The sequence below is a fragment of the Anopheles gambiae genome, chromosome 2, assembly GCF_943734735.2.
Source record: "Anopheles gambiae chromosome 2, idAnoGambNW_F1_1, whole genome shotgun sequence".
Classification (NCBI taxonomy): domain Eukaryota; kingdom Metazoa; phylum Arthropoda; class Insecta; order Diptera; family Culicidae; genus Anopheles; species Anopheles gambiae.
The window spans coordinates 112,364,433-112,383,511 of record NC_064601.1 but is presented as its reverse complement, the minus strand read 5'-3'; the positions used below and the strand labels follow the sequence as shown (position 1 = coordinate 112,383,511).

Below are 19,079 nucleotides of genomic sequence, written 5' to 3'. Positions count from 1 at the left end.
TTCATCCTTCAAGGGTTAAGAGCTTGTGGTGTGTAAAGAGCAATTATTATGTGTCGTCGTTGTGCCGGTTTGTTTACCTCCCCGTCGTCGATCAGCTGCTGGGGTGGGGTGAGCAAACGAAAGATCGGAGAAGGTGGATGGGACACGTTCTCTTACATTTCGCTTCTGCTAGATCATCTGGTAAATTTAAATTAATGATTAAACAACGATAGGCAACATCGAACTGAGCGCGTGTGGGCTGATGTACTCGATCGATCGCTGCGTTTGATGTGAGTGAGTGTCAATTAAACTGGAAATTAATTAATTGTTCGCTGCCCTTGGTTCAATCGAAAACATGAAAGAACGAAATCAATTATTGTAACCATCAAAAGATCTTCAACTTGTCTGAAATATGTAAAAAAATATTGTAAAACCGATGTTCCAGAAAAACGGGTTCCAGTGACGATAAGTAGTTGTTTACCTGCTACCCTCTCAATGTTTCTCAGTCCTCAGTCACTGGACAGTTCTATTTACCAAGCGCGCGAGACATAAATGGCATCAGATGGACTCACTGTTGCCCATCTGGGGGTCTGTGTTTGCGCAGCTCATTTTACCCGTTTTGTGTTGTTAATTTGAATTGAAAGAAGCGTACGGTACATTTGAACGAAAGTTTAGAAGTTATCGGACGACAAACAGATAACATTGTCCGATGGCTTGCTGATGATGTTGCCAAGCTTTTTATAGTGTCTGATGAGAACTCATGTTTGCATATTGGTGATGAACAGACAGTTATAAACAAGGAAGAGATCTTGCTGTTAATATCAATTGGATCAAATTCAAAACCTCGATGGATTCACAAATCCATCATTGCAATATCGATCGATCGATGGAGATCACATCAGAAGTTGAAGAAGACTTCAGTGGTTCAACTCTAAATGGTTTCGTCATTTAGTTACGTCGCCTAAGGTATCCTCCATCAAACAATTCTTCTTCAATGGATACTCTTTTCAAACAATCAGCGGGTAAGGTAGTTCTTCCTCAAGTTGATTTTTAATGCCTTTTGGATGAGCCTAGCGCTCAAAAAAGCTTTCTTCGCATAAAAGGATTATTTGTTCAGTGTAAGGTAGGTTCGATTGGAATAAGATTAGTTGTTTAGAAAAGGCTCAGTTATTCTGCAGTAACTGTACGAATTATTCTATAATGTGAGAGACTGTGGGATATCAAAGGCCAATGTAGTCTTGCTAAATTCCAACCATATGTACCACATAAACCCATCAGCACATGTGTAGCATATTGTAACCGGAACCGATCAATTGATACATTTCATAGTAACGCACTAAAGACCGGGAGCATTGTAGTAAATTCCACCATACATTCCAAGCACATCAACCCACTCACCCACTCAGCTCCACCACCCGATTCCGGTCCAGATTAAAGCTCAATCATCTGCGCGAACAATCCTCCGCGCAACGGATTTTCTTTTGATTGAGATTTCCAATCGCACAAGCACACAAACGCGTACCACACCCTACTGCACAAAGCATCACCCCGCACCAAACAAACAGCTGACCGCTGGGACCGCTGGTGGATGCAGCAAAACGCAACCCCTTGTATGGTAATTATTACACTATGTACAAGCGCCCTCCGCCCGTTCTATTCGCCCCCGTTTTAGGGCAGGGAATGACACTAAGTAAAACCACGTGTCCGCAAGCTAATCAACCCGGTGTGCTGCAAACACAACAACGCATCCCACCCAACCCACCACCCACACACAGGCGCGCGCTCGCACACCGAATAACAATACCATACAAAGCACTAGGGCGACCGCCTTCCCAATTGCGGAAGTGCGACACAATTACGCGTACGCCCGGACCTGTTCCCGGCACTTTTTATTGCGCCCGCTGCTTTACGCGCGTGTGAATGTCAACTTCACGGTTCATTGCATCCCCGGCGGGAGTCTATTGTTTCCGGTACCGCTGGTGTCACGGCGGGTTCGGTGGTTGGTAGTCGCACATTCCCAGTCGCTTGCCAGTGGAAATAGTTGTAATGTTGTCTGTGCAAGAATATATAAATTTATTTTAATTTATTTCGAAGAAACTGCCTTGAAATACTCTACCTCTGCTACTGGCCCACAGATGGCGCCATCAAGCTCAACTAACAAGAGCGAACACATGTGACCACGTGTGGCAATCATCACGTGACTTCATTTCAAATATTCTTAACCTCATTATGATTTAAATTAATTCTACCGAGCCCATTGTAAATTAATCCAAACAATATATTCGAATGATCCAAATCCCTCCCAAATCGATCAATTCACCCCCCGAGATCCTATTCTAGTGCTAACCAGAACACACACACACACTCCGCTGGTAGTGGCAATCTTTTTTTATACTCCCAAGCGTTCTATGCTCCACCATACACATGCTCCACCATGCACCGCCATCCGCCGACGCCGCCGCTGCTGTGCTGTAACGCAAACGCGCGAAAAAAGAGCGCGCGCAATGCCAAAAGTCACCCCGTTTGACGATGAATATCAACAACCCGCTACCGTCCCTCCCAAGCCGCTGTGTGCCGACCATAAACCAGCTGGGGATGGTTGGTGGTGGTGGTGCTCCATCTCACCACCGGTACGGGTACACCCTGCAGCACGCGAGCACTTTGCTACGCGAACGGCTTTGGTTGGTTGGTTGGTTGGTTGGTGCGGCACTGGGCGTGTGGGTTTGGAAGGGCATGGCGCAAAATCAAAACAAAATTCAAATCCATCCGCCACGAGCCATAGTCTCGCGGGCGCGCTCGTTGGAAGCGGTTCAACTTTTTTCCTCCTAGTGCCCATCTAGTGCTCAAAGTGCCGTCGCAACATCAGCGTCATCGTCATCATCATCATCGTCAACAGTCAGCTAGCTCACCTGAGCGTCGAAGTGCAAAGACCTGCGGAAAGAGATTCGATCAACAACGTCCACCCCTCTCTCCCGCCTCACACAGCACTTCCACTTTCGGTTTGCTTCGCTGCCAAAAGTCTGGGATCATACGCCAGCCAGCCGAAGGTCGTCGCGAAGGACCGGGTGAAAGTGATTAGAAAAGGAACGCCTGCAACGGGCATCAGTATCGCTAGGTACGTCTAACCGTTCGGATTGGTCTGTGCTTAGAGGAAGGTTTCGGTTGGAATTGGTTTCCATCGGTGTTGAAGGTAGGTCGTGTGACTGCGCTTCCAAGACAAACTGCGTCTTTGGAAAACATCAAGATTCGTTGGAATAGCTCCAAATCTGATTGTAGCCACAAGTGCAGTGAATTAATAGCAGATGCATTGGAAGCGATTCAACTGATGCTAGTGGAAGAACAACGCAGTTTATTCCAGCCAGAGTGCCAAAGCATCCTTCACTCCTTTGGTGTTAATTTCAAAGTTGAGGTCTTGACGCTTGATCTTGAACGGAGCACAGGAAGTCGTGTTTAATTAACAGTGCCTACCTCTCCAACTCCAAACAGTCCAAGTCCAAGTCCAAGTTCTCGCGAATATTCTAACCTTCCCCAAAACCGTCCGTCATTCGAAAAGGGAGGTTTTATTAACCCCCAAAATGTGTGCGAACCGAAGGGCACATGTCGCGAAATATGAAAAGGCTGACAAACAACAAAAGCAACCCAAATGGAGGAGGAAAAAAAAGAGGACCAAACCCAAAGGTGCCTTCCACTATGCTGACCTTTTTTTTCTTCTTTACCTTCTACGCTTTGGCCGCTATTTATAATCGGGCCTAATCCACCCGTGACAGTGTTAAATCGATAAATTGCACTATCAGTGTTACGAATAGTTTGCTCGACGACCCAGCATAACCAGCGGTGCGAGAGCTGCTGCTGTGCAAAAATGTGCCTTCTTCCACCCAACGATGCGCCCAACCTTGACTGCTTGACTTCTTTTATCACCTCTGAAGGTCCGTTTTGTTTCTGCCTTTCCGTTTCTGATTACAGCCCCTCACCAGTTGTGGGACATTCTTAGGCGCAAATTCTCGTCTTCGCATACCTTAAAAACCTCGACCTTTGAAAGCTCGACGATGTCGCTCGTACCGGTACAGTACCGCACGTGGTGGGATGACTGGGACCTGCCGCTGTACACGCGCGTCCTCGAGAAGTCGATCACGCAGGAGGTGCTCTGCACGGACGACTACTGGCGGGGGGCGCCGCTAGCGCCGCTGCGCTGGTCCAGCCTGTACCGGCCCTGGCGCTACTTCAGCCTGCGGGACGTCGGCGCGAAGGTGGACACGGACCGGGATCGCTTCCAGATCGAGCTCGACGTGCACCAGTTCCTGCCGCACGAGGTCACGGTCAGGCGCACGGACAAGTACGTCACGATCGAGGGCAAGCACGAGGAGAAGCGGGACGAGCAGGGCTACGTGGCGCGCCAGTTCTCCCGTCGCTATCTGGTGCCGAGTAAGTAGCCGATACCCTTTTAACGATCATTTGGGCACGTCATACCATTGTTCCTTCATTTTTTCGTTTCGTTTCGTTTCGTTTCTGGCACAATCTCCTCTTGTTTTCCTTTTATCGTAGCCCTTTGCACATCATCTTCATTGCACACCAATCGGTTGGATCACCAGAGGATATTTCTAGTACATTGGGATGATGCGGGATGATAGCATGATCCGCATGACTCATCGATGCTGTCTGGCGCACCTCTGGCACTGATTGCACAATTGCACTTTGCTGCTCTTGAATTAGTCACACGCGAGCTTTTTTGTGTCCCATTTGTGGCCACGCTGGTGGTTAATTTTGGAACAACCACAGGGAAGACACAGATTGGGGTTTGATCGAAAGCACAAATAGCCTGCATGCACGATTCATTTGGTAAGTCATCGATTACAGCGACAGTAAGAGAGGAGGGCCAAAACCGATACAACCTTCGAACAAAATTAATTCAATACATAACATGTCCTTATTTGTTTTTCACCACACGATAACTCAGTCTTCGTTTGCTGTCATAAACGCCTAGATGTATGCAATTAGCATGACAAAACCCCTCAACACATGCAAGCGTTTCGCTAATCTGCTCTTCTATTTTGCTTTTTTTTCCTTTTGCTACTTTCCACAGTTGGATACGACGCTAACCTGATCGTCTCGTCGCTCTCGTCCGACGGCGTGCTGACCGTCACGGCGCCCCGGATTGGTCTGCCGGCACCGAAAGTCGAAAAGTACGTCCCGATCTGGCACACCGGTAAACCGGCCATCGAGGACAAGAAGTAAATTGCACCACCCGACGCGCACCAACCCACACACGAACCGGTCTTTCGGTGGAAGGTGGAATGGACGCTGCCGAAAGCACACCCAGCACAGTCACACTTCACTTTCGCTTTTGACTCTCTCTCTCGATCTATCTTTCTGCTGGTGCTGGTGTGCTGCCGGCCCTAAACACCCATACTGCCAACGTCAAACGCTTCCTTTCCACCACCGTTTCGAGCCGGCTGCGTTCGTGAATTTCGTGATTTTTCCCACTCGATTGTTGATCGCTTTTCGTTTTCTTCTTTTTCTTTTATTTTTTTTTTCGTTTCGTTCTCTTTTCTGTTCCGGTTCACTGCTCTCAACTGCTTCCGGTGGTTTTGTGTATCCTTTTTTTCTGTTTCTTTTTTCTTCTTCTTTGCTTCTTTATACCTTCTCAGTTCGCGACGCTGTTTGACGTACTACAAGTAAACGAACCGATCGAACAGACACACACATCGTATTCCCTTCGGAACGATACGTGGCTTAGAATGTAATGCACGGCAATTCTTTCCAACACCCTGCGAATGTTGTGCTGCACGTCGTACTTATTTTCTTGTGATTTAAGTCCCCACGGTTGGAGCAAGCTGCAGAAAAGATGTAAATGGTGGAATGGTGAATTGCATACTTTTAGGCGTTTGCTGTCTAAATTTGGGCGTAAAGCTAGTTTTGAAAGAGTAGCTCGATTAGAACCATTATTGAGCACCGTTTACATCTTTTAAGCAGCTTTACTACCTAGGAAACATGCGTTAAATGTCACACACACGCTCACATACATATCCAAAATGCTAATACTCGAAAAGCAAAAGAAAGCAGCACTAACCCGATTACTACCGTAAGCCACGCGTACCAACTAAAGATGTGATTCATTAGCAAACAGTGTTATCGTTGTTGTTCATTGTTAGAAGCCCGGAACGAGTAGTAGTTCCCTCTTTTCTACCCTTTCCATCTCTAACATTACACCCGATTGTGTGCGTAACATTGTTTGACGTGAGACGACGGCTTTCTCGTCATTCCGTTTACACAAGGAGCTGGCATAGACTATAATCTAGTTCGGTTGTTTTTTTTTCTTTCTGGCGAATAACAACAACGTTCACAGAGTAAACTAATTCCAATAATAAAAATCGTATTGAATCTAATGTCGAACGCACCTGTAAGATGGTTGATTTTGTTGTCTACTTTTGATTGCCTCCGAAACGACGATGCCTTGGATATGATCGGATCGATAGATCGATTTGTGGATAACGGTGGGTGTAGTGTAGACTGCATAACGATTGACAGATTAATGTGAAACAGGTGCGGCAACTATCGCGTGCAGTACACGGTTTAGTGAAGCTCATTTCAATTTTTAAACCATATTTTCAATAAAGCTAAGGAGAGAAAACGATACCGAAACGCTTCGGAATACGGTCAAGCCAAATGTGGCACAATTGTGCCTGCTTTTTTTGCAACTTCCTCATCCTCCCATTCCCATTACAGCAATGCCGGGGCCGTTTACTGCATCGCATAAACTCCCCATAAACCCTGTCGGCCACACGACAGCTCATCAGCTGACAGACGACCGGTCGAGGGTGAATCGCTGGCAGCACAGCAAACGCGGCGTGTCTTCCCCACAGCCAACGCGCTTCACATTATATTGCCGAGGTTATTGCCATGTCTAGTGCCAAGTCTGACACGACGCGGACTGAACATACAGCCGTAACAGCCACAAACAAACTTTCTCCCTTCGAGCTCCATCCCTTTTTCCGGTGTAAAAGGAGGGGTTTGGGGCAGGAAAAAGTTTTTCCCTGGCGCTCTCTCCCATAGCGAGACACGGCTAGGCGTCCTTGGGAAATCAATCAAAAAGACTGTTGCAGCCAACTTTGGATCCTTCATTCGTCTTCGCCCGAGCTCTCCGTGCTGGTGCAACTTTCTCCTCCCGCAATCGTAACACTGCGCTGCTCGAGGCCGATTTTCTTTGCCTCGTTGCAACGTGTCCTACATATTGGGTGCAGCTTTTGCCCGGATGTGTCATAAAAATGGAACAAACATGTTGTTAGAAATATTGGTACGAGCTTTTATTTTGGCGGGGAATGGTTAGGTGGGGCTTTCGTTCGGGATGGAAAAGTTACTTTCACGCTTCCGGGGAGTTTATTTCACGCGCCTGTAGGATTACCGGGTTACCGTAGGCAAATTGCAATGTCACTCATGATGGACAAATTGATCGGTTATTGGTCGAATTTAAATCGATGAATGGACAATTTGTGGAACAAAATGATGCATTGGATAGGATTAATATTGCATTCAATGCAATTTCGCACAAATTTCGTGATCAACAAAGTAGAACATATTTTGTTTAGAAATTAGATTATAAATTAAATTGGAAGCATTTGACTTTCGTCTCTACGCAGACAAAACAGTGAATCATTGTTGAAATTTCCATGTGCCCCTGCATGGAAAACGTCTGCCAAATAACGTGTTCAATAATTCCAGTTCAAATACGGTAACGGATTTCTTAAGGCCGGGCTACATTGATCGTACTCGCACGCGTAATTTTGATTTTCACTAGCGCATCTGGCGGCGGCTGACCGAAGCATTTTGCCAAACAATTTGGAGCCGCTCCAGAAAATACGTTAATTTTCCATGTTTTTTACTTAAATCGGAGGAGAAAAGTTTTGTAAAACGTAGATACACATGTCTTGCACGCATTGCATCCATTTTTGCAATGGAAAACGATGGAAAAACTACTAAATTTTGAGATCCGGCAGGTCCATTCCCTCGATGACAAAAAAAAGCTTCCACCAGCCGCCGCCAGATGCGCTAGTGAAAATCAAAATTACGCTTGCGAGTACGATCAATGTAGCCCGGCCTTTAAGGCCGGGCTACATTGATCGTACTCCGTAGTGTAAAGGCCGGGCTACATTGATCGTACTCGCACGCGTAATTTTGATTTTCACTAGCGCATCTGGCGGCGGCTGACCGAAGCATTTTGCCAAACAATTTGGAGCCGCTCCAGAAAATACGTTAATTTTCCATGTTTTTTACTTAAATCGGAGGAGAAAAGTTTTGTAAAACGTAGATACACATGTCTTGCACGCATTGCATCCATTTTTGCAATGGAAAACGATGGAAAAACTACTAAATTTTGAGATCCGGCAGGTCCATTCCCTCGATGACCAAAAAAAGCTTCCACCAGCCGCCGCCAGATGCGCTAGTGAAAATCAAAATTACGCTTGCGAGTACGATCAATGTAGCCCGGCCTTAATTTCGATTTTCACTAGCGCATCTGGCGGCGGCTGGTGGAAGTTTTTTTTGGTCATCAAGGGAATGGTCGTGCCGGATCTCAAATTTAAGTTGTTTTTTCACCGTTTTTTGATGCGAAAATGGCTGAAATACGTGAACAACATATTCATCTATCAATTTCATAGCTTTTCCAGTCCAGTTAAAGTAAAAAACAAGGAAAAATAACTTATTTTCTGAAGCGACTTCAAGTTGTTTGGCAAAATGCTTCGGTCAGCTGCCGCCAGATGCGCTAGTGAAAATCAAAATTACGCTTGCGAGTACGATCAATGTAGCCCGGCCTTTAGGCTGTAGCTATACTTAGTGGGCGAGGAACAGAATTAATTTGCTCGTCCAGTTACCTTTCATGGCGATGAGATGACTCACCTAGAGAGCTTTCGACCGTTACAATCGTGAACGTTCTAGCATTTTTTTAATGCAAACCTCCTTTTCCCCTATAGGGTAAAACTGCACTACAAAAACATTGTATCGTACCTTACTTGAAATGCATTTCATTATGCCACATGAATCTGCTGCGCTAAAAATAGTGTTGCGTTTGGCGCAAACCGATCGAATTCATTTGAACGCGTGAGATGAATCACAGCTCACACGACCGTTAGACTGATGAACGTTCTCGTAGTTTCGATGTGCCTTAATTTTTCATTCATAACTGTTCTGGTGCACTATTTTTAATTATTTTACTAAAATCGAAAAATATTGAGTACATGTTTGTAAAAACATACTACTTAATTCGTGCATCGTAAATGAACAACAATTTTAAATCACTGCGTGAGCTAGAACATTCTCATCTTCGACTCACTACCCACTCGATCTCACCAGACGTTTCTAGAAATCTCTCGCTCATTCACCCCGAACGCTCTCTCACCTATATAAACAGCGGTGAGAGCGCTGTGAGCTCATCAGTTGAATACAATCAAAGCGCCTAAACCAACCAACTCAAGCGAGTTCAAGCGACCAAACCTCATCCAAGAGGACATTTCTCAAGCGGCAAACGTCGATTTCTGTGAATCAACCGTGTTTTCTCTATCAAGTTCAATCGCCAAGTGAACAGTGAAAATGTCGATCATCCCGATTTTCTTCCGCAACTGGTGGGACGACGAATGGGATCGTCCGCTGTGGAGCTCTCGTCTGCTGGACCAGCACTTTGGCAGTGGTGTGACGGCGGACGATCTGCTCAACGCTCTGGCATCGGTGACCGACCGTCGACTGCAGCAGCAACAGGCCCAACAGGGACAACAATCAGGCAACCGGTACAACCGTCCGTGGCACAGCTCATGCGTAGCTCGCATGCATGACAGTGGCTCGGCGGTGAACATCTCGAAGGACAAGTTCCAGATCAACCTGGACGTGCAACAGTTCTCGCCGGAAGAGATCTCGGTCAAGTACGTGGACAACTGTGTGCTGGTCGAGGGCAAGCACGAGGAGAAGCAGGACGATCATGGCTACGTCTCGAGACACTTTGTGCGGCGCTACATGCTTCCCAAGGGCCACAATGAGGCCGATATCGTGTCGTCGCTCTCATCCGACGGAATTCTGACCATCACGTGTCCCCGGAAGGAGATCGAGCAGAAAAAGGAGGAACGAAGCATCCCCATCACACACACGGGACAGCCGATGAAGCAAGTGACGGGCAAAGCGGCACCAGAGAATGGTCACAGCAAAAAGGAGGGAGAGAAAATGGAAGCATAAAGAGTATGCCATTGATTAGCCTATAGACTCTGTTCAGACTGATGCGAATTTTGCTTTTATTTAGACTGTAATAAATTATTTCTCGAATTCTTAAAGCTACAAGCGGTGTATACAAAATTTCGACTTATCCGAAAAGGTTAGAAATGAAAATCAGGACATTTAAAATAAGCCTCTTGAAACTATCTACAAGACATAATTCCAGTCATGAAAGCATCTTTATGTGATAAGTAAATATTTTTTTTTTAATTTACAAACGCCCTGATCTTAAGCAGTTTGATTAACAATCACGACCTTGTCTGAAAAGACCGTATGATTGCACCAGAATAAGGACAAATTTAAGAATTGTTACCTAAGCGAAGCTTTGCCACCTAGGGATTCTGTAGATACTGTAGAGAACTGTAGTGAGTAAGCTAGTAACAAGTTGATTCTTCATGGATCTTCTTTATTGGCACAATAGCCGTTGTCGGGCAATGCCTACTTGTACCACTAAATGGGCTTCGCTTTCAATGACTTTTTTATTACCATAGCAGTACTTCGTACGGAGGCACGGAGCTTGAACCCTTGACGGGCATGTTGTAAATTCGTACGAGATGGTCACTGTACCACAAGACCGACCCAATTTGTTCGTTCAGAGTGGTTCAGAAAATGCAACGATTAGATGCCAGCCTCATAAGCGATTCTGGCCAATTGGTGTGCCGAGTTTGTGCCGGGTCAACTCGAATTATCAACAGGTGGAAGTCGCTTATGCTTCCGTTTACCTGATGATAATTTGGGTGGACTCGAACTCGTTGTACTCATGGGGCTGATTGAACTTACTTACTTAAAACAAGACTCGACTTGAGCCCATCTAGGCAGCAAAAAACTATCTGTGGCTCGGCTGGTCGTATTTTGCCTATCACTGCCCTAACATAGCAAAGCGGTTGTAGCGCCGGATAAGTAAGTAAGTAAGCCCTAACACAGCAAGCCCCTTAAACTATCTTAGATTGCTTGTTTACTGCTTATCCGGCGCTACAACCGCATTGCGGTCTTGGCCTGCCTCTGGAGTGTCCGAAACCGCTCACGGTCTCCCGCCTTCGTCTGCCAATCTGTTATCCCGGCCTTAATAGCGGAAGCTTCCACACCATCTTGCCACCTGATTTTGGGCCTACCACGCTTTCTTTGTCCTTGTGGGCGGCCTAGAGACTTTACCCCAGATTTTACGGGCTGGGTTGTCCGTTTCCAAGCGTACGCCATGGTCAGCCCGGACCTGGCGAGCTTGATACGTTGCACGACGGCGAGGACGCCCTACATCTCGTATGACTCGTATAACGGCTCCTCGACTGTCCTTCCACACATTTTTCGCGTTTTAGACTGCTTACCGTTAAAGCACCTATTGGCAGAAATGTATATTAACAGATGAAGGAGCCAACTGCGAAAAACTATATAGGAATTTTCCCAGTAGTTATCAAGCTGCTATGGGTAATCAATAAGATAGCTGAATAACAAAGCATTTATTTACTTAAGCATTTCGGATTCATCAGTACTGTGATCCACAATCAACTAAGTTTTAAAGTTTTGAAAAGCAATAATTTATTACAGTCTAAATAAAAGCAAAATTCGCATCAGTCTGAACAGAGTCTATAGGCTAATCAATGGCATACTCTTTATGCTTCCATTTTCTCTCCCTCCTTTTTGCTGTGACCATTCTCTGGTGCCGCTTTGCCCGTCACTTGCTTCATCGGCTGTCCCGTGTGTGTGATGGGGATGCTTCGTTCCTCCTTTTTCTGCTCGATCTCCTTCCGGGGACACGTGATGGTCAGAATTCCGTCGGACGAGAGCGACGACACGATATCGGCCTCATTGTGGCCCTTGGGAAGCATGTAGCGTCGCACAAAGTGTCTCGAGACGTAGCCATGATCGTCCTGCTTCTCCTCGTGCTTGCCCTCGACCAGCACACAGTTGTCCACGTACTTGACCGAGATCTCTTCCGGCGAGAACTGTTGCACGTCCAGGTTGATCTGGAACTTGTCCTTCGAGATGTTCACCGCCGAGCCACTGTCATGCATGCGAGCTACGCAAGAGCTGTGCCATGGGCGATTGTACCGGTTGCCTGACTGTTGTCCCTGTTGGGCCTGTTGCTCCTGCAGTCGACGGTCGGTCACCGATGCCAGAGCGTTGAGCAGGTCATCCGCCGTCACACCACTGCCAAAGTGCTGGTCCAACAGACGAGAGCTCCACAGCGGACGATCCCATTCGTCGTCCCACCAGTTGCGGAAGAAAATCGGGATGATCGACATTTTCACTGTTCACTTGACGATTGAACTTGATAGAGGAAACACGGTTTAAGCACAGGAATAGACGTTTGCCGCTTGAGAAATGTCCTCTTGGATGAGGTTTGGTCGCTTGAACTCGCTTGAGTTGGTTGGTTTAGGCGCTTTGATTGTATTCAACTGATGAGCTCACAGTGCTCTCACCGCTGTTTATATAGGTGAGAGAGCGTTCGAGGTGAATGAGCGAGAGATTTCTAGAAACGTGAAGTGAGAATGAACGAAGTTTCGTGAGTTTTCGAGATAGACCACAGGGTGGCTCGAATATTACAGAATTTGCCATTTTATCTAGAATTTTCTTTAAAATGTATTTTGTTATTTTCATTTCAAATGAATGCTTTTTTTAATAAGTTTGATTAATGTGGGAAATGTTTTTGTTAAAAATCATTGAATTTCATTCTTCTCCTCAAATAATACACCGATTTTTGAATATTTTACCACATGAAACATACATGATAAAAAGTAATGATATTGATTGCCTTCTCAAAGACATTTTAAAGTTACTCTAAAACAACTAATGTAAAATGTGTTTTACTGTTCAAATTATTGAAAAACAATTTTAAATTTTTATAAACATTTTTTGCCCGTGTTCGAATTCGAACACCATGCGGATCGGATTGGATTGTATCACCGTTTCGAAGAAGCTCCGGAACGACATTTCATTGCGCACATCACCATCCCTTCCTTCTTTTCGGTTTTGACGTCGAGCAAAGCTGCCGTGTTTTCTGTACAGCAGATAAAGTGGAATATATTTCACTTTTTCCCCGCGAATAACACGTGTTTTACGAGAAATAGCAAGTGAAAATGCCGCTCGCCAAGGACTTCTTGCACCCGCTGCCCGCTGAGGAGAAGAGGAAGCACAAGCTGAAGCGCCTGGTGCCCCATCCGAACTCGTACTTCATGGACGTGAAGTGCCCCGGCTGCTACAAGATCACCACCGTCTTCAGCCATGCCCAGAGCGTCGTAGTGTGTGCCGGCTGCTCAACGATCCTGTGCCAGCCGACCGGCGGCAAGGCGCGTCTGACCGAGGGCTGCTCGTTCCGCAGGAAGCCGTACTAATAAGTGTCCGCAACAACACACACACACGGAGAGGAGGACCGAAGGGGCGATCGAACGGGCGCCTTGTGCTGCATGACGGATTGGTTGCCGAAGGAGAGAGAGAGAGCGAAGCGGAAGCATCATTCATCTTTAATCGCCGGCGCCGTGAATTCAATCCCAGATGGCTTAAGTCCAGTGGACAAGTTGTATTCATCCCCGAAGGAGCAAAATAAAGGAAGAAATTCGGTCGCCTAATCCTGTTTGAAAGTGTGTTGTGTGCTCAGTGTCGCAAATGTGAGGTTATGTTTTTCTCCCTCGGTCGCTGGTGCCGTTGCCTGCGTGTTTCATCGTGTGCGGTAGTGTGTGTATGTGTGTGCTGTTTGACAGCTCGCGCGGTGTTTGTTGATTCGCTGTGGCGGAATTGTGTTGTTCGTTGCTGTGGCATACTGCGATTGCTAGTTCTGGTGTAATGGGAGTTTTTTTTTCCAGCTGCATGTGCAATTTCTATTCTCTCTATTTCACCACATGACGATAAAATATCGATGAGTGGACGCGTTGGATGAGTCATGGAAGCGAATGTGCAATTCATGAGGGGCGAATGTTTGTTTTGGTTTTCTCGGTGAATTCCAGGATACGGGTCGGGCGGCAATTAGATTGATTGTTAGTCCATGTAATCTCTTAGGACAAAACTTAATCAATGAAGCTCAGTGTTTTGTGTGCACAACCTGATGTTAATATGTTTTCAATAATGTTTGTTCATTTATATGATTTTCATCCTAATGTTAGCATTTTACAAATAATTGTATTTGCTTGTCGGGGTACTTTGATAACGCCTCGATTATTTCCTATGTTTGCAAACACTTATCACCTTCATTCTTGTACGATGTGCATTCTTGTTTAGCTAATCGTTGGTTAAAATTTATGAGCTATCAACTATTAACAGAATGTTCAACAATTCGCTTATGCCACAGGAACCTTCCTCCTGAATTTAAACATGAATCCGAAACTTGAGTGTAAATAGTTTTTTATTTACCATTCTACCACTAGCAGCTGAAGATCATTCAAAGATTTGGGAGTATTGTTATAATTACTACTGTTTATACTTGAAAGATACCGTTAAGATATTGTTTGCAGGGAGTTCGCTTGATTATCAATTCACTGTTCCGGGCAAAGTTTCGTTTAATTTTTTTCTTTCCGCTTTGGTAGCCTTCGGTATTTCGACTAGTTACTTCACCTGTTAGTAACGTCGAATATAAATGCATTCTAACAAACCAACTGGACATTCGTATTTCCCTATTAACGGTTAAGAGTACAAAGAATGAAGCAAACTTCGTTGGCAAGTCAAGTATTAGTTGAATCCAAGATGCAAATGCTATCTATAGCGACTTCTAAAGGCTCCGCACGTTCATATTACTCAAAACATGTAATTTAAGGTGTAGTAACCTACGTTAATAAGTTCCTTCTACTCAAAACAACGAACATCAATCGGTGTTACTTTAAAAAAAAGGCTAGGAATTACAGCACATGTATCAAGGGAACGGAATTAGCGAGCTATAATACAACTATGGCCAGCAACAGTGCATATCACATACTTTCAGGCGTTTGTGACAATTTGATGGCAAGCTGCCATGCGCATCGCATACTTTTAGGCGGTTTTGGCAGTTTGATTCAAATCAGTTACGTAGGTATACCAATTCGATCGCTTGACAATTAAATGATCTGATACCTTAAAAATGTGAGAAAAACATAACGCGCGGGCCATTTAAAATTAAAATCAATAGTGTCCATAAGCTTGCATTCTACCGTTGGTTTAACACTGTCTCGTAATATCTCCAAGCCATCCTTTCGATTGTAACTCTGTTTGCCCTAAAATTGCTATTTACTGTTGAATCTCAATAAACTAGACCGTACGTTACAGCGCAACCTTTATATTAGTATGCAGCTTATGTGCCGTCAGCTGGTCTGCCAATGTCGCTCGATTCCACCACGTCAGCTGCCAGCTGCTAGGCGTACGACCACTGGAACGGTTCATCCAAATGTCGTACGATCGTCCACCCCCGTAATGTCCTCCAAAAAATCACGTATTCTTTCGCATTATCTTCACGCCCCAGTCAGCAAGCAACCAACAGTCCAAGGATTCTTACTAACCACACTCCAATCGGGGTATATAAAGCACGCACGAAATGTTTGGAAATCAGTTCACTTGCTAACGCATCCACAGCAGCATTTGCCTTTCTTCTCCAACGCAAACCACCCAAAACCAAACCCAATCAAAATGTTCAAGATTGTAAGTATTACTACGAAACCGTGAGCGGCTGAACCATTCTAAAGAGAATCTTTCCCCCTTCCCATCAGGTGTGCCTGTTCGCCATCATCGCCGTTGCTTCCGTTTCGGCCAAGGCTGACCCAAAGCCGGGCGTACTGGCCTATGCTGCGGCGCCGGCCGCTTATGTCGCTGCTGCCCCGGCCGCCTACGTCGCTGAGGGTGCCGCAGTGTACGAGCGTACCTTCCACGGAAACACTGCGCCGCTGGCTTACACCTATGCCGCTCCCTACGTGGCGGCTGCTCCGGTTGCATACTCCTCGCCGTACGTTGCCGCCGCTCCGGCTCAGGTGCTGCTGAAGTAAATTGGAAAAAAACGTGACCAGATAACCATCGGATGTTTGTTACCGCTCTGCAATAGTGAAGTTGTAAATACTCTTTTGTTGACTGAATGAATTCACGCATTTGCTGTCTCTAAACATGATTGTTTCATTATCGAATCGCTCATCATGATGACCCTTACTGATAATCTGATGCTCTAATTTCTAATTGTTCTATTTTGTCCTGTTCTAGTTCCAAGTTCTCTGCTCTGAACTCTACAATTTCTATTGCCAAAAAAGGTTCCATTCCTTCCCGTTCCAAACTAAAGGGACAGTATAGTATGAAAACTTTATAAAATGTCTATTAAAAGATAGAGTTTATTTGAGATTGTTCCTGTTTAATCACACAATACAATAATTCTGAACCCGGTGGCAGATTAACACAAGTCCTTTCTGATGGCCTTTCACAGGCCTTTCTGATGTGTCGAGCGAGAAGTTGTATGAGGTATGTTAAACCAGAAAAGGATTCCTTCTCAATCCTAGTGAGCGGGCGGTAGGTTCTTTTTCTCGGGGCCCCTTGAAAGCCTGGGGCCCCACGAGGTCGCTTAGTTTGCGTACTGCTTAATTTGCACCTATCTGAACCATCAGTTGCAGTATCAGAGCTAGTGGTGGGAGCTTGAAATTGGACCTACCCGATTCCGATTCCGTTTTCGGAGCCAATTCCAGAGCCGATTCCGAAGCTAGAATCGATTCCGTTTCCGGAGCCGATACCGGAGTTGACTCCAGAGCATATTCCGAAGAGTGCCGGAATTGGATACGGGTTTGGAATCAGAAACGGCTACCGAATCAGAATGGACATTAGAACATTAGACAATTCGCTGTGGAAACGGAATCAGAATTGGAATTGACTCCAGAATTTGAAATAGCTCCGGAATGAGAATCAGTTCTTGAATTGAAATAAGAAGTTTCAGAAGCGAAGTAAATTTTGTTTTTTTTTACGGCTATCAGTACGTAGCATCATTGGACCCAAACGCCTGTTTTTATGGAGATGCCAAAACCGACTCCGAATCCGGAGCCGATTCTGATTCCAGAGCCGAATCAGATTCCGGAGCCGATTCAGTAATCGATTCCGGAAATTGAGTCCGTACCTATTATCCGTACCTACCGAACTCGATTCCAGGAAACATCGGAGCTAGCCGAAATCGATTCCGACGAACACTTCATTTTTTACATCACTAATCTGAACCACCCTGTCTGATACTGGAACTGATCCTCTACCCATAACGGTCCTGAAATTGCTTCCTGGAAGATCCTGAAATTGATGCAAAAACCCTTGCCGGTTCCGGAATTGTATCCTGGTCGGCCTTGGAATCGGTATATCGGCCTTGGAAATGGCCCTGAACTCATTTCGGTAATAAAACTTATCCTCTCTATTTTATCCCAACTTCAAGAATCTAACATCTAACTGTCTCAGTCATGGAATGAATGATGAACCTGTCGATATAGTATCTACATCGATCCAGTAACTGACTCTGCTACTGGTACACGAGCTATTCGAACCAGCAGCAGTTGTATGAAAAATTCAGCGTAAAGCATTTGTATTGCGAGATGAAATACTTAAGTCGAGGGGATATATTCCCGACGGAGATTGGTATTCTCGCCTTGTCACTGTAGAATCAGGATTAATTTTATCCATATTTTCCACAACAATCATAGTAGAGTGAAGGTTTATCTAAGCAACAGATTTGAACTCACGATGGGCAGTTTGATTGATCATGAGACTTTAATGCAGTACAACGGAACCGGAACCCTGTTGATCTACAAGGCTGAATAGTCGCAGAAGTTGTTCTAGGTGCCTTTTACACCTCAAACGACTGCAGCATCAGAACCATTGAAAGTAAGTCAATGTTTTTATGATTAGTTCTCTCTCTCTCTCTCTCTCTCTTTCTCTCTCTCTCTCTTTCTCTCTACTTCTCACTTCCGTTTGAATTGCTATGTATTAATGAAAAATGTAGCAATTAATTAGTTTTTTTAACTCAGAAGATAGTATAGAACGTCTAATTAGAAAGTAGTAACACAATTGTAATATTAAATATGTTAAAATAATTAACAAACTTTGCTGCTTTAGTTCATCATTGGAAGGCATTTATTTGGCTATAACAAAACGGAAGGCGAGAAGAAAGTTCGGCACAATTTGTCCACCACTACAGCACGTACTTGGCGGCAAGCGGAGCGCTGTAAGCGAATGGGGCAGCCAGTGCCGGGGCAGCGGCATAGGCGGACACCAGCGGAGCGGCCGAGTACGCAGCATAGGCCGGATTGATGACCTGCGAGTTGTGCGAGGTGACGACGGCCGAATCGCCAACGTTAGCGTAGCCGGCAGTGTAGGCGACGGCTGGCACGGCCGCCGGAGCAACGGCCAGTGGGGCCGAGTAGGCGAGCGGAGCGGCGGCAGCGGCGGTGTAGGCTAGCGGGGCAGCTGGCAGGAACGCACCCGGCTTGGCACTGACGCTGGCAACAGCGGCCAACAGGGCGACGATCATCTAGCGTTGGAAGAGAGTAGGAAAGATGGCGCTTTAGATCAGGATGTTCCTCAGAAAGGATCCTCAGAACAAGGATCTTACCACTTTGGAGAACATTTTTGATGGTTGTTGGAGAGTTGCTGTAAAGCTTGGATGTACTCGGTACGATTAGAGATGCGCTTACTGATGTCTACTCAACAGCTAGCGTATCGTTTATATACCTCCGCACACAACGACTCACCAAACAAATCCTTGCCACAGTCAGTGTTTTCGAAGACTTCAGGTTTTTTTGCTTTGTGCCTTCCACAACCACCCCACAACGGCTGCATTTCAACGAGATGCAAATCCACGAGCGTTCCGTTCACAACACCGCAACGGAGTGTCCTTGCAATGTCGCGCGCGGCTACCGGTGTGCCATGCTTCTTTACTTCGCTTTGCG

General features: G+C 45.6%; 6 protein-coding genes across 7 annotated transcripts; 4 read left to right on the top strand and 2 right to left on the bottom strand.

The window, feature by feature from the left end:
• The first annotated feature begins 2,760 nt into the window (after positions 1-2,760).
• Positions 2,761-6,380, top strand: LOC1269954 (protein lethal(2)essential for life). 2 transcript variants are annotated; one of them, XM_001687980.2, is made up of 4 exons: positions 2,761-3,169; positions 3,943-4,401; positions 5,060-5,159; positions 5,625-6,380. In XM_001687980.2, the coding sequence occupies exons 2-4, from the start codon at positions 4,026-4,028 to the stop codon at positions 5,653-5,655; spliced, it is 507 nt and encodes a 168-aa protein (XP_001688032.2). In that variant the 5' UTR covers positions 2,761-3,169; positions 3,943-4,025; the 3' UTR covers positions 5,656-6,380. The 2 variants fall into 2 exon arrangements, with proteins under 2 accessions (XP_001688032.2, XP_308608.4); XM_308608.4 differs by having other exon boundaries at positions 2,762-3,169; positions 5,060-5,207.
• A 3,002-nt stretch (positions 6,381-9,382) lies between these two features.
• On the top strand, positions 9,383-10,290 carry LOC1269956 (protein lethal(2)essential for life). Its single transcript, XM_308610.4, has one exon. The coding sequence runs from the start codon at positions 9,559-9,561 to the stop codon at positions 10,189-10,191; it is 633 nt and encodes a 210-aa protein (XP_308610.5). The 5' UTR covers positions 9,383-9,558; the 3' UTR covers positions 10,192-10,290.
• Positions 10,291-11,735: 1,445 nt separating this feature from the next.
• LOC133391166 (protein lethal(2)essential for life-like) lies at positions 11,736-12,635 on the bottom strand. The gene has a single exon (XM_061642734.1). It carries the CDS (start codon positions 12,465-12,467, stop codon positions 11,835-11,837), a length of 633 nt encoding a protein of 210 aa, XP_061498718.1. The 5' UTR covers positions 12,468-12,635; the 3' UTR covers positions 11,736-11,834.
• Positions 12,636-13,158: 523 nt separating this feature from the next.
• Positions 13,159-13,790, top strand: LOC1269957 (small ribosomal subunit protein eS27). Its single transcript, XM_308611.3, has one exon. The coding sequence runs from the start codon at positions 13,302-13,304 to the stop codon at positions 13,554-13,556; it is 255 nt and encodes an 84-aa protein (XP_308611.1). The 5' UTR covers positions 13,159-13,301; the 3' UTR covers positions 13,557-13,790.
• A 1,634-nt stretch (positions 13,791-15,424) lies between these two features.
• Positions 15,425-16,277, top strand: LOC5667234 (uncharacterized). Its single transcript, XM_001687983.2, has 2 exons — positions 15,425-15,822; positions 15,891-16,277. Exons 1-2 carry the CDS (start codon positions 15,472-15,474, stop codon positions 16,161-16,163), a joined length of 624 nt encoding a protein of 207 aa, XP_001688035.2. The 5' UTR covers positions 15,425-15,471; the 3' UTR covers positions 16,164-16,277.
• A 1,964-nt stretch (positions 16,278-18,241) lies between these two features.
• LOC5667233 (cuticle protein 16.5) lies at positions 18,242-18,847 on the bottom strand. Its single transcript, XM_001687984.2, has 2 exons — positions 18,743-18,847; positions 18,242-18,661 (listed from the first exon to the last, which is right to left on the bottom strand). Exons 1-2 carry the CDS (start codon positions 18,755-18,757, stop codon positions 18,323-18,325), a joined length of 354 nt encoding a protein of 117 aa, XP_001688036.1. The 5' UTR covers positions 18,758-18,847; the 3' UTR covers positions 18,242-18,322.
• Positions 18,848-19,079: the final 232 nt, after the last annotated feature.